The sequence below is a fragment of the Rhinoraja longicauda genome, chromosome 8, assembly GCF_053455715.1.
Source record: "Rhinoraja longicauda isolate Sanriku21f chromosome 8, sRhiLon1.1, whole genome shotgun sequence".
Lineage (NCBI taxonomy): Eukaryota > Metazoa > Chordata > Chondrichthyes > Rajiformes > Arhynchobatidae > Rhinoraja > Rhinoraja longicauda.
This window is the reverse complement of record NC_135960.1, coordinates 53,532,317-53,547,311: the sequence shown is the minus strand read 5'-3', so window position 1 is coordinate 53,547,311 and position 14,995 is coordinate 53,532,317. Positions and strand designations below refer to the sequence as shown.

Below are 14,995 nucleotides of genomic sequence, written 5' to 3'. Positions count from 1 at the left end.
AATTCAAGTGCTTAAGTTGCTAAATTGTGCTTCCTTGTGAAACTGTTTCACATCTGGCAAAAGCTTGAAGCACCAGTAAATATTTTTTGTGCACTGTCGAGCAGTACTTTCCCCTAAAAATATTCATAATATATCGGAATGTGAGCATATGGTTGACCATATTTTCTTACAGTGTGAACTTTCTGAAGTTCAATATAACATTTATTGAAATCTCCACTAATATATGAGGCTGATTTAATTAAAAAGGAACTTGTGGAAATACTGTAAATTTACTGCATTCCTAAAACCAAGATGTTAGGAGAATGTACATGTTGACAGTTAAAACTATACACAACGACAATACATTCGCGAATCTTCAAGTTGATTTAGTTCAGTTAAATAAATATTTTATAAACATAAATGTTGTTTTTTTGTCTTGATTGTAGTGTAATGTGATGTTGTTTTTTGGGGTTGTGTACTATGGGTGGGGGTGGGGGGGTGGTGGGAACTAAATATAAAATTGTCTCTTCCGAACGGAGACGCGACCCTTTGTTCTGGGTCATGTCTCCGTTCCCGTTGCGGCCTACCACCGGCCATGCACCTGGAGCTGGCGGCCTCCACCTGGGACTCGCCTGTGGAGGCTCCGGCCGCGGGGACGTCGGAAGCCCGCAGCCCCCTGGGTGGGGGCCGACATCAGGAGCTCCGGCAGTGGCAGCGTCTTCGCCCGCCCCGAGTCGCGGGGCTTGGGTCGGCCCGCCACGGCCTGGGGTCACCGTCTGGCGCGGCCTGAAATAGGCCGCGGGATTTTCTCTGCTTCGGGGGCTTCAATGTCGGGCGCCCCGACGGGGCAGCGGCAGTGGCGGCGTCTTCACCCGCCCCGGATCGCAGGGCTTGGGTCGGGCCGCTGCAGACCTTTCACCATCCTGCGCGGCCTGGAACGTGGCAACTACAACAGCCTGACCGCGGGAGAAGACGGCAGGGAAGAGAAAAGACATTCTGGCCTTCCATCACAGTGAGGAGGTGACTGGAGGAGACTCACTGTGATGGATGTTTCTTTTTGTATGATTGTGTGTGTTATTGCTTATTTTTATTGCTCTTGTTGTTGTGCTGTGGGTAATCTTTCATTTCACTGCACATTTATGTGTATGTGACAAATAAACTTGACTTGACTTGATTGTTCTTTAATATCAGCTTCCATTGAGCATTTATCTTCTGGTTCCTTGATTGTAGGTCTTCATCCTCCAGGTCCTCCTCTGGCAAGACCAATTCTCCCTCGAGATCGAGGAGCAGTTGATAGAGTTATTGAATATTTAGTTGGTGATGGCCCACAGAACAGGTGAATTTAAAGAATTATTTGAACACATGAGATATGGTTAGCATGAAGTTACAGTACAAAAATTAGGAATGTAATATTTCACTGATAACTTGTTTCAATTTAGCATAATTTCACTGATTTACCTGACTGCAATTTAGCTTGGGTCAACCAGAATTTCTCAAGCATAATTGCACATCTGAAATTATTCATAATAATGCTGGTTTAATGTCTTATATTTTACTTTTAATCTTCACAGATATGCACTTATTTGTCAGCAGTGTTTTTCCCATAATGGCATGGCCTTGAAAGAAGAATTTGAGTATGTTGGTAAGAACTTGTGAAATGAACGGCAAATTTTCAAATTTCGCTTATATAGTTATTCTTGTTAAGCAACAACTATTGATACTCATGGGTTAAGTTTGAGGAAATTGTGTAGCAATGCCTTTATTTTATAAGAGCATTCTTAATGTAATATAAGTAGCAACTGAAATATTGTGGCCTCACAGGATAGGGCAGAAGTTGTTTATTCTGTGGAACAAGTGACTTGCCTCCTGACTCCCAAGCCTTTTCATTATTTACAAGGCATGATTTAGAAGTGTGTTGTGCACCTTTCAATTGTCTGGATGAATGCCTTTCCAACATTGCACAAGAAGCTTCACTTCAATCATCTACTATCCTAAACGTTCATCTCAGCCAAAACTAACTCATCGTAGCTAGAATGTGTCCTGGCTACCAAATGCCCGTCAGAATTTTAATCAATACATTTAAGGTCATAAGTGATATGGGCCAAATGGTCTAATTCTGCTCCAGTCTACTCCGCCATTCAATCATGGCTAATCTATCTTTTCGTCCTGTTCTCCAGAGATGCTGTCTGTACCACAGAGTTACTCACTTTATAATTTTTTTGTGAACCAGCAACTGCAGTTCCTTGTTTTTACTGATGATTACAGCACATGTTTTGACTAGAATTATTTCATCTGATTTAAGCATACAAATTATGTTGTAGACGTACCCAAAGTAGCATCAGGCTTCAAAACAAAAGAATAGTTTCAGAAGTGATAGAAGCAGAATTAGGCCATTCGGCCCATCAAGTCTACTCCACCATTCAATCGTGGCTGATCGATCTTTCCTTCTTAACCCCATTCTCCTGCCTTCTCCCCATAACCCCTGACACCTGACTTATTAAGAATCTATCTATCTCTGCCTTAAAAATATCCATCGACTTGCCCTCCACAGCCTTCTGTGGCAATGAATTCCACAGATTCACCACCCTCTGACTAAAGATATTCCTCCTCATCTCCTTCCTAAAGGAACGCTCTTTAATTCTGAGGCTCTAACCTCTCATCCTGGATTCAGTGGAAACTAGTGGAAACATCCTCTCCACATCCACTCTATCCAATAGACAATAGGTGCAGGAGTAGGCCATTCTGCCCTTCGAGCCAGCACCGCCATTCAATGTGATCATGGCTGATCATTCTCAATCAGTACTCCGTTCCTGCCTTCTCCCCATACCCCCTGACTCCGGTATCCTTAAGAGCTCTATCTAGCTCTCTCTTGAATGCATTCAGAGAATTGGCCTCCACTGCCTTCTGAGGCAGAGAATTCCACAGATTCACAACTCTGACTGAAAACGTTTTTCCTCATCTCCGTTCTAAATGGCCTACCCCTTATTCTTAAACGGTGGCCCCTTGTCTGGACTCCCGCAACATTGGGAACATGTTTCCTGCCTCTAACGTGTCCAACCCCTTAATAATCTTATACGTTTCGATAAGATCCCCTCTCATCCGTCTAAATTCCAGTGTATCCAAGCCTAGTCGCTCCAGTCTTTCAACATATGACAGTCCCGCCATTCCGGGAATTAACCTAGTAAACCTACGCTGCACGCCCTCAATAGCAAGAATATCCTTCCTCAAATTTGGAGACCAAAACTGCACACGGTACTCCAGGTGCGGTCTCACTAGGGCCCTGTACAACTGCAGAAGGACCTCTTTGCTCCTATAACTCCTCTTGTTATGAAGGCCAACATTTCATTGGCTTTCTTCACTGCCTGCTCTACCTGCATGCTTCCTTTCAGTGACTGATGCACTAGGACACCCAGATCTCGTACATCCCCTTTTCGTAACTTCACACCATTCAGATAATAATCTGCCTTCCTATTCTTACCACCAAAGTGGATAATCTCACACTTATCTACATTAAACTGCATCTGCCATGCATCCGCCCACTCACACAACCTGTCCAAGTCACCCTGCAACCTCATAGCATCTCCCTCACAGTTCACACTACCACCCAGCTTTGTATCATCTGCAAATTTGCTAATGGTACTTTTAATCCCTTCATCCAAGTCATTAATGTATATTGTAAATAGCTGCGGTCCCAGCACCGAGCCTTGCGGTACCCCACTAGTCACTGCCTGCCATTCTGAAAGGGACCCATTTATCCCCACTCTTTGCTTTCTGTCTGCCAACCAATTTTCTATCCATGTCAGTACCCTACCCCCAATACCGTGTACTCTAATTTTGCCCACTAATCTCCTATGTGGAACCATGTCGAAGGCTTTCTGAAAATCGAGGTACACCACATCCACCGGCTCTCCCCTGTCAATTTTCCTGGTTACATCCTCAAACAATTCCAGAAGATTAGTCAAGCATGATTTCCCCTTCGTAAATCCATGCTGACTCGGAACAATCCTGTTCCTACTATCCAAAAGCTCTGCAATTTCGTCTGTTATAATTGACTCCAGCATCTTCCCCACCACTGATGTAAGACTAACTGGTGTATCATTTCCCGTTTTCTCTCTCCTTCCTTTCTTAAAAAGTGGGACAACATTAGCTACCATCCAATCCACAGGATCTGATCCTGAATCTATAGAACATTGGAAAATGATCGCCAATGCGTCCACAATTTCTAGCGCCACCTCCTTAAGTACCCTGGGATGCAGACCATCAGGCCCTGGGGATTTATCGGCCTTCAGTCGCATCAGGCTACCCAACACCATTTCCTGCCTAATGTGGATTTACTTCAGTTCCTCTGTCACCCTAGGATCTCTTGCCACTAGAACATCTGGGAGATTGCTTGTATCTTCCTTAGTGAAGACAGATCCAAAGTACCGGTTCAACTTGTCTGCCATTTCCTTGTTCCCCATAATAAATTCCCCTGCTTCTGTCTTCAAGGGACCCACATTTGCCGTGACTATTTTTTTTCCTCTTTACATACCTAAAAAAGCTTTTACTATCCTCCTTTATGTTATTGGCTAGTTTACCCTCGTACCTCATCTTTTCTCCCCGTATTGCCTTCTTAGTCATCTTCTGTTGCTCCTTAAAAGAGTTCCAATCCTTTGGCTTCCCACTCTTCTTTGCTTTGTTGTACTACTTCTCTTTTATTTTTATGCTGTCCTTGACTTCCCTTGTCAGCCACGGGTGCCTCTTACTCCCCTTAAAATCTTTCCTCCTATTTGGGATAAATTGATCCTGCAATTTCTGCATTATTCCCAGGAATACCTGCCATTGCTGTTCCACCGTCTTCCCTGCAAGGGCCTCCTTCCAGTCAATTTTGGCCAGCTCCTGCCTCATGTCTCTGTAATCCCCTTTGCTATATACTGTAATACTGACACTTCCGATTTTCACTTCTCCCTCTCAATTTGTAGAGTAAAACTTATCAAATTTATCGAACTTATCCAAGCCTTTCACTATTCGGTATGTTTGGATAAAAGGAGAGGGAAGTCTTTAAACTCCAATGTCGAGTTGGGCTGAATTGTCTATCTTTACCCTAAAATATATCACATTGTTCCCATCTCATTTCAACACGATAATTGCACCGTGCAGTAAGAAGAACGCTGGGCAAACAGTTAATGGTGGTTGGGTATAAGGCAAATGCTACTAATTTCTATGCAGTAAGTATAGTATGAGAAAGTATGCAGTAAATGGCCGGGACCTACTGATATATAGAGGAATCTTGAGTGCAAGTCCATAGCTTCCTGAAAGTGGCCACACAAGTAGACAGAGTGGGTAAAAAAGGCATACAGCACGATTGCCTTCATTGGTCAGATGTCAAGTACAAGAAGCAGGAACTCGTGTTGTAACTTTATAAAACTTTGGTTATGCCACATTTCCAGTTCTGGTTGCTTGCTGTATTGCAGAAAAGATGTGAAGGCTTTTGAGAGCGCACAGACAAAGGTGGAAGTTTGTCTGGAGCTTTGCAGGTTGATGGGAGACTTGATTGAAGTTTATAAAATTGAGAGGCACAGATAGTGTATATAGTCAGTCTTTTTCTCCAAGGCAGAAATTTCAAATACTGGAGAGAGTTGCTTTAGGGTGAGTAGGGAAGAGTGGTAAGTACCCCAAGCGTGTTGAATGGGGTGTGAAAGTAGATATGATATTAATGTGCAAGAGAATTTAGACAGATTCATGAAGATGCAGGTAATCGAGGGAATGGATCATGTGCAAGCAGATGGGGTTACTTTAAGTTGTCATCATGGCCAGCAAAGACATCGTGGGCCAAAAGGCATATTCAATGTTTTAATATGATGGGACCTGTTACAATTCACTTTTTCTATTTTATCTTTTTTTTTTTGTTCGACCAAGCAGTTTATGTGATTTGTCCAAACTATCTAATTGAATCCTTGCCACATTTTCATTCTTTGCGAATTCACTTACATTTTTGGTCACACTAAGTTCTCCAAATCAAAGTGTGGTAAATTCCTAAGTGCACAGTGCCGGCCCAGTATGGAATGAACGTTGCTTATTTATTGCTTGGAACATTTAGGCATACGTTGGTGGGTATATGAAGAGCAAAAAAACAGTTAAAACAAATGTGGGTCCCTTGAAGACAGAAATAGGTGAATTTATTATGGGGAACAAGGAAATGGCAAACGAGTTGAACAGGTACTATGGTTCTGTCTTCACTAAGGAAGACACAAACAATCTTCCAGATGTACTAGGGGACAGAGGACCTAGGGTGATGGAGGAACTGAAGGAAATTCACATTAGTCAAGAAATGGTGTTGGGTAGACTGATGGCACTAAAGGCTGATAAATCCCCAGGGCCTGATGGTCTGCATCTAAGGGTACTCAAGGAGGTGGCTCTAGAAATCGTGGATGCATTGGTGATCATTTTCCAATGTTTTATAGATTCTGGGTCAGTTTCTGTGGATTGGAGGGTGGCTAATGTTACCCACTTTTCAAGAAAGGGGCGAGAGAGAAAGCAGGGATTTATAGACAGATAGCCTGACATCGGTGGTGGGGAAGATGCTGGAGTTGATCATCAAAGATATAATAGCGGTGCATTTGGATAGCAGTAACAGGATCGGTCCAAGTCAGCAAAGGATTTACGAGGAGGAAATCATGCTCGACAAATCTTTTGGAATTTTTTTGAGGATGTAACAAGTAAAATGGACGAGGGAGAGCCAGTGGATGTAGTGTACCTGGTCTTTCAGAAAGCCTTTGATAAGATCCCACACAGGAGATTAGTGGGCAAAAACAGAGTACATAGTATAGGGAGTAGGGTATTGACATGGATAGAAAATTGGTTGGCAGACAGGAAACAAAGAGTAGGCATTAACGGGTCCTTTTCAGAATGGCAGGCAGTGATTAGTGAGGTGCCGCAAGGCTCGGTGCTGGGGCCGCAGCTATTTACAGTATACATTCATGATTTAGATGAAGGAATTAAAAGTAACATTAGCGAATTTCCAGATGACACAAAGCTGGGTGGAAGTGTTAACTGTGAAGAGGATGCTATGAGGATGCAGGGTGATTTGGACAGGTTGGGTGAGTGGGCAGATGCATGGCAGATGCAATATAATGTGGATAAATGTGAGGTTATCCACTTTGGTGGCAAGAATGGGAAGCCAGGTTATTATCTGAATGGTGTCGGGTTAGGACAAGGGGAAGTACAACAAGACTTGGGTGTCCTTGTACATCAGTAACTGACAATAAGCATGCAGGTACAACAGGCAGTGAAGAAAACTAATGGCATGTTGGCCTTCATAACGAGAGAAGTTGAGTATAGGAGCAAAGAGGTCCTGCAGTTGTACACAGCCCTGGTGAGGCCGCACCTGGAGTATTGGGTGCAGTTTTGGTCTTCTAATCTGAAGAAGAACATTCTTGCTATTGAGGGCATGCAGCGTAGGTTCACGAGGTTAATTCTCGGGATGCGGGACTGTCGTATGTTGAAAGAATGGAGCGACTAGGCTTGTATACACTGGAATTTAGAAGGATGAGAGGGGATCTTATTGAAACATGAAATTATTAAGGGATGCTAGATGCAGGAAACATGTTCTCTATTGTGGGAGCCCAGAACCAGGGGCCACAGTTTAAGAATAAGGGGTAGGCCATTTAGAATTGAGATGAGGAAAATGTTTTCCACACAGAGTTGTGAATTTGTGGAATTCTCTGCCTCAGAAGGCAGTGGAGGCCGATTCACTGGATGCATTCAAAAGAGAGTTAGAGTCCTTAGGGCTAGCGGAATCAATGGGTATGGGGAGAAGACAGGAACGGTGTGCTGATTGTGGATGATCAGCCATGATCACATTGAATGGCAGTGCTGGCTCGAAGGGCCGAATGGCCTATTCCTGCACCTGTTGTCTATGTATCTATGAGGGAACCAAGGTTTAGGAATCTTCTAGGCCGTATAAGACACTGCTGCTGGAACTTTCCAATTTAATTTCTAAGTAATTATCTAAGTAATCATAAGATCCAAATGAGCATTAAATCGCCACTATCACTCATGAAATATGGGTTATGCTTTGAAGTAATGAATCAGATGCAGAGGACCAACTATTACATTTCAATAGTATGAAATTTAATTTTAATTTCATTCAACATCAAAGACTTTCTGTGTAGGAAGAAACTGCAGATGCTGGTTCATACAGAACACAGGCACAAAATGCTTGAGTAACTCAGTGGGTCAGGCAGTATCTGTGGAGAAAAGGAATAGGTGACGTTTCAGGTCGGAACCCTTCTTCAGACTGAAAGATAGAGAAGGCCCAAAAAAATGGCCTTGGCCCAGTAGAGGTCAGCTACCAGGGAAAGCAAAAGACTCTTGCTTTCCCTGCTGTTCAGCTGCCTCCTCTACCCCTATACACTTCTGCAGTCCTCTCTAAAAGGACAATTAATTGAGGCTGTGCTTTCCTCTTTGTGATCAAGTGCCAAGTTATCTTGTATATTACAGGAGGCACAACCTTTGAAATGAGTGAAGTTGAGGATTTCATATCTGTAGCACTCGCTGTCATACAGCAGTTCCACTATTTGGAACTTTCCATAACATGCTCTATTTTTATGATACGCTAAACACTCAAAGAAAATGGTAATAGATTTTGTAGACTTTTGTGGCTGACCTGTTTTCAGATGTTTCTGAACACTTTTTAACCATATTACATTTATTATCATAAATGTGTTTTAGCTACATTAAGTTTATCATTTTGTTTTCTTCTGTAGCATTTAGATGTGCATACTGTTTCTTTCTTAATCCGGCACGGAAAACAAGGCCTCAGGCTCCAAGACTTCCAGAATTCAATTTTGAAAAACGAACACGTTCTGATTCTCCAGGCCCAGTTAGCTCTCCAGCTGTAGTACCTGATGATCAAACTGATAATGGTAAGCACATATAAACAGATCAAAAAAAAGTTTCGAAAATTGGGGAAAAAAAGTGTTACACCGAAGGAAGGTCATGTTACTTGATTCAAAAACTATGTAAAATTGCAATATTTTATTAATTCCTATTCTGCTGTACTTTACAAGTGTATTACTTATTCTCTAGTCTATGGTAAAATAACACTTGGTATTAAATGTGTGCTGGGGCACAAGGAATTCCAGATGCTGGAATCATGAGTAAAACACCAAGTGCTGGAGTAACTCAGCGGGTCAGGCAAAATGTCTGGAGGACATGCATGGACGAGGTTTTGAGTCGAAACCCTTCTTCAGACTCTTTTCGTTTTTAGTTGTGTGTATAACACTTCTAGTTTAGTTTAGTATAGAGATACTGCGTGGAAACGGGGCCTTCGGCCCACCGAGTCCATGCCGATCAGTGATCACCCGTACACGAGGACCATCCTACACACTAGGGTCAATTTACAGAAGCCACTTAACCGACAAACCAATAGGTCTTTGGAAGGTGTGAGGAAACCAGAGCACATGGAAAAAAAGCCGCGTGGTCACAGGGAGCCACTCTGCCGCTGTGCCACTGTGCCGCCCTTCGACTCGGTGATCGGAATATTACAGGCAAAGTTTCTGAAATATAAAGAAAAATGCTGGAAATGCTCAGAAAGGGTTTGGGGTTAGAGACCCTTTATCAGAAATGGAAAGTGGAATAAAAACAGCAGTGCTTTCCAGTTCTTACTAAGGTTCCATGACCTGAAATGCCGATTCCATTTCGCTTTCCACAGATGTCGCCAAACCTGCTGAGTATTTCCAACATTAGTTTTTACTTCCGATGTAAAGTAACAAAGATTCCAAAGGCCAAATAACTGCTTCCTGTGTCATTCTGATTCTATAATATTAAATTGCATTTGCCTCTCCAAGAATTAAAAGAGGCAAGGTTGTGAGAAATGGAGACTAATTATTGATGAATGCAGTGGAGAAGATTTTGCTGATAGATGGGCATGTATCATTCTCTACATCATTGCATAATATTTTTGGTGGGTAACTTGCTGGAAGTATGGCACACAAGGGCAGTGAGGCAACTGAGATCTGGGACAGTATCTCTTGTGTGAGTTTTAAGACTTGAGAAAGAAAAAGGATGAGTCGAGTCTGTTTGAGAGGAAGATTGTATTTAAAGAAGACAAAGAAAAAGGAAGAAACAAAGTAAATGTAATTCTGAAATGCTTTGCAAGCAATTAAGTACTTTTCAAATGTCAATACTGTTGTAATGTTGAAAGAAGCAGCTAATTTTGTCCACAGTAAGTTCCTATATACAACATTAAATGTTGCCTGAATATTTGATTTTAAATGTAATTTAAGGGACAAATCTTGGCCATGGCTCAAGGGAACTCGTAAATATTTGAAACAGTGGGATCTTTCACATGCACTGAAGAGGCAGATGAAGACCAACTAAATGATTTATCTCTTAGATGAGAGGCCAGGGATGGTGTGACACTCATTTAGTGAGAGAGTTAAATTTAGCTCTTAGGGCTAAAGGAATCAAGGGATATGGGGGAAAAAGCAGGAACGGTCTACTGATTTTAGTTGATCACAATGATCGCATTGAATAGCGGTTCTGGCTCCTGCACCTATTTTTCTATGTTTCTATGTTTTCTAGTGTTGCACACAATATAGGAAAGATTCTCAAATCCCGTGAACCTTGTGGAAGTAAGGGCACCACCAAGGTCTAAGTTCAGTTTATGAAGTATTTGGCTTTGCCAAATAAGTTGGCATGGGTATTAACAATGTTATTGAATTTAATGTTTCTTGCACAATTCGGACGATCTGCAGAAAATCGCAAATACACAATTATTTGGTATTGTGACAACGATTGTAAATCTCTTGAGTGTCAGATATGCTATGTATATTTTTCTAAAACTTTTGTGATATTCTTTAAAAGCATAATAATATTTAGGCCATTTTTTTCTATTTATTTCAGGTCACATAGAAAAGACCAATATTTCTTAAACCTGCATCATTGGCCAATTTGTCTTCACTATTCAGAAATTTTAAGATACACTGCTTTGTGATATAAAACAATATATGGTATTATTTAGCTTACACAAATGGCCTAAAGGAGCTGTTTTTATAGAATTCTGAATTCCATGGTGATCTATCGAAATCTGTAAATTTTAATGGGCATGCTAGATTGCAATATTCTTGCTGTACCAGAAAGAGGAGTTGCATGTTAATTTCTCAAACATAACTTCCATTTATGCAGTTAGGTCTTGCATCAACCATTCGTTTCTTGTAAGCTGTCATGTTTTTCAAAGGCCTTGTACCTGAAAGTGGGGGGGCGATCTAATCAGTGACTGACTAAAATAAGTCCTCACATTGGTAAGTTATCAAATAAGCAATGAACTAAATCTGAGTGAATCAGAAACTATGAAAACTTGTCTAGACAGAATAAGTAATAACCAAACAATACAACCAGATATCTTTTTTTTTAAAAGCCCTTTGTGCAAGTGACCACAAAATTGATTGGTCTTATTGCTCAAAAAAGCTTTCTTTTAAAAAAACTAAACGTCTTTCTTGCATCACTGAGTGTATGCAATTTGAATGATTATTTGTGTATTCTAACTTACTTTGTAGGTTCGAGGGAGGCTGCACTTCATAATATTTCTTATTTAATATGACAAGTTTATTTCTGCACCTGGTCAGGAGCCTGGACCTGTTGGAAATTTCCCCCTTTGTCCATTGGACAATTCAAGTAGTTTGTTCTTTGAGAGAATAGGGAAAGCATAATAGAAATCCAATTCTCATTCAAAACCACAAGGCACATACTACTCAAGACCCATGTACAGTGATAGTTAGATCTTCCAAGTCTTGGAAAGAAATTTAAAAGCAGGAACTTTATCGTGGCAGTTACAAATTTAGTTTCAGGAGAATTAAATAATCTAGCTGTACTGTGATAAAATCAAGCGAAATACTTCAAAATAACTTAAATGATTAGAGGAGAAAGTCAAATGATCTGTTTTTGTACTTAAAGCTGTTAGATATTTTTTTGAACTAATGTTGCTTAGAATATTACTTACTTTTCCTCTGGAGCACAGTTTGTGCAGAGGCCAAGGAATATGTTTGCTGACCTTTTTATGGAGAAAAGATTGCACTGTGGGGATTACTTGGATGAAATAAACCAAATTGCAAGCATCTTCGACAAATTATATAAAACAGTATGCTAATAGTATTATCTACTACCAGAGAATGAAATATTTGAAAATAAATCTGAATTGGTAAGATATCGAATGTTTTCGCATCACTCCAGTGATGAATGTGTAATACTCTTATTTGTGTGATACAACTGATGGAGGTAGCAATCGATCAAATAGATTTCTAAATTCATTGAAATTATTTAAACTATTTTTCTTATATAGAACCAATTGAGGAAGTTGGAGGTCAAAGTGTTACTTCTCTTCAGAATAGTAAACAAGATGAGAGTGAAAAAGAAGAATCCGTTCCAGCAGAGGCTCAGCTAAAACATGACCAGGAAGTGGAGCATGATGAACAACCAAAAGAAAATGAAATGGATATTGAAATGAGTAAGGATGAAGAGTCTGCGATTAATACACAATAGCAAAGTTGCCCACTCAGCATGTAGCTAGAGCCTTTAATATATTACCTAGAACAACGTACCAAATGATTGTGCCAGATTACCAATACAATAGGTTAAACTAATCAGGCAAAAAAATTGAAAGGTTTAGCTATTGTAAGTAGTAATGACAAGTTTTTCTGAAGAAAATATTTAAAAATGCTGTATGTATTTTGATCTTTTGTGATGAATCTGTGAATTATCTATGGTATTAAATAGCAAAGACTGCTTTATTGCTTGTCAGGTCACAGAATACAATTTAGTTGTTGGATATTAATATCTACAATGACCTATAAAATTGAAGGATTACAATTCAATCATAATTTAAAATTGGTTGACCCTTTAAACCCTTTATGCTTTGGGACTTGACACAAGATGCACTTGGATTGGAGTCACTCTTTTGTATATTTTAAAGACTGTTTAATTTATAAGGCTTTAAAATCTTGCAGGTTTGAAGCTGGATTAGGTAGAAGTGTTTAATTGAAAATAAACTACCACGTCTTTTTGTGCTATAAAACTTAATGTTTACAGTCAGCAATGAAAAACTAGCTTTTATATTTTTAGCATGAAATGGGATAGTGGGATTAGCTAGTCCTTTGTATATTTAATATTTAAAAAAAGCAGTTCATTTGGATAACATGTGTTCTTTGTCATTAGAGGCTAAATTCACATGCTGTTGTAAAGGAGGTACCATGCAGATTTTTCTGCTAAGTTTACATAAAATGCTATTGTATTCCAGGGACTAATATAACGGTCGACAGATACCCTGGTACTTTTTGGTGTGGCTACATTTTTTTTGTTTATAATCTGCCAATTCAGAAATGTGTGCTGATGTGTTTTAAATATTTTGAAAGCTAAATAAATTGTAGTTATTGCATGAACTTAGTGCTTTATATAGAATATTGAAATATTGCTTTGCTTCTCGTTAAAAAAAAATCGGGATGCTTTACAAAAAGTGAGATGCTGCCTTATTCATGTACTCTTTCAATTCATCCAGAAACAAAACTGATTTCAGTCCTTTAACAACTAAAGCTCAAATTTAATATGTATTTATCTTGGTTTAAAAAAAAAGAGCAATGCTACCCAAATCTGCTGTTTGAAGTTGAGCACTGGAGTACATTTACTCCGAATGGTTGCCGCTCAGTACTGGTAATGTATATTTAGCTTCTCTTATTCGGTTTACGAGCTGCTAAGAACAATTTCTGGCAAGGATTTTTTTTTAAAGCTCCATTAAAGCCATGCTTTGTTGCAGTAGTTGACTTCTATACTCCAACGTTAAGCTAAATTTCCATGTCCATGCATTTAGATTTTTGATAGGCAAAATTTATTTTGTTATTTAACACTGTGGAATTGTGAGGAAAGCAATATCTGTTTCATCTGTTTTTCATGTGTCCATACTTCTGAGCCAAACTATACTGCCGCCGCAACTGAAACAGCTGCATTTGACAGCTTGTAGAATTTACAGCATTTTCTGAGGAGCAAGGCCAATATATATTCATTGCAAGGTGGTTCTGACCTACTTCTCATAGGAAGGCTGAGACAATCTTTGTTCAATAAGCAGAATATAATCAAGGGATCAAATGTTACATTTTGGAAAATTATAATAAACAATAGAATCAGTGGATCAAATGTTACATTTTTGGAAGTTATTTGCTTGGAGAAAATTGTATCATTATCTCTTGCATGCGCATAAATGACATTTTCTAGCATCTTTTTCCTTTTTTCCCTCCCCAAAAAAAGTGTTGATTACTGCAGATGCGTTCTCTGGTTTATTGTTTCTTGTATATGCAGTAATGATGGCCCAGGTTTTGTTGCTATTACTACCATAAATCTATCAGTTTTGCCTTCAGTATACCATTAAACTCACAGGAACTTTGAGATTTTAATACATGTGGCAATTAATGTGGTAATGCTGAAATTGTGAGCTACATTTTTCATCTTTCAAGGGAATCTAGAGAAATAGACCTGAACTTAATTATGAAATAGACTTGTAACACAATGCCCTTCATGTAATATTTTTCCATGAGGTATGAATGAGTTTATAATGGCTTTTTATAATAAATTACTGATTAACAAACTCACCAATCCTAAGATTTAACTTGTATGAATTATGATTCTCTTGCTCATTTTAAAACATACTAGATTTCAAAATTAAAATGATTTAATATTTCAGCTGCCACCTTAATTGTCTGTTTTGATCCTCAACCAGCAATTTGGAAAACATTTAAAAAGTTAACTAAACATTTTTATTTGCTTCCTGGCTTGCTCCCTGGGACGACTTTAATGTGATTGGCTGCATGGTCAGTTTGATAATCACCTAATAGACACAGGGATCATTTTGAATCTATTTGACCCTAAATAGCAATCTTTGCAGATTTTATGCTTTTAGTGGACTGCTTTCTTCAAGGTCGACTGCTGCAGCTGGAATTGACAGCAAATTCAGGGTCAGTATATATGTAAGATAAATATGGAAAATTGG

General features: G+C 39.6%; 1 protein-coding gene across 2 annotated transcripts in view; it reads left to right on the top strand.

Moving 5' to 3' along the window:
- Window positions 1-14,635, top strand: part of LOC144595978 (endoplasmic reticulum junction formation protein lunapark-B-like) — a 79,005-nt gene extending 64,370 nt beyond the window's left edge. Inside the window, exons 10-13 of one of the 2 annotated variants that reach the window (XM_078403990.1) lie at window positions 1,210-1,315; window positions 1,551-1,621; window positions 8,727-8,885; window positions 12,302-14,635. In XM_078403990.1, the coding sequence (XP_078260116.1) occupies window positions 1,210-1,315; window positions 1,551-1,621; window positions 8,727-8,885; window positions 12,302-12,501 (536 nt within the window). In that variant the 3' untranslated portion in view covers window positions 12,502-14,635. The remainder of the gene's footprint in view (window positions 1-1,209; window positions 1,316-1,550; window positions 1,622-8,726; window positions 8,886-12,301) is intronic. The other variant, XM_078403989.1, reaches the window with a different exon arrangement.
- Window positions 14,636-14,995: the final 360 nt, after the last annotated feature.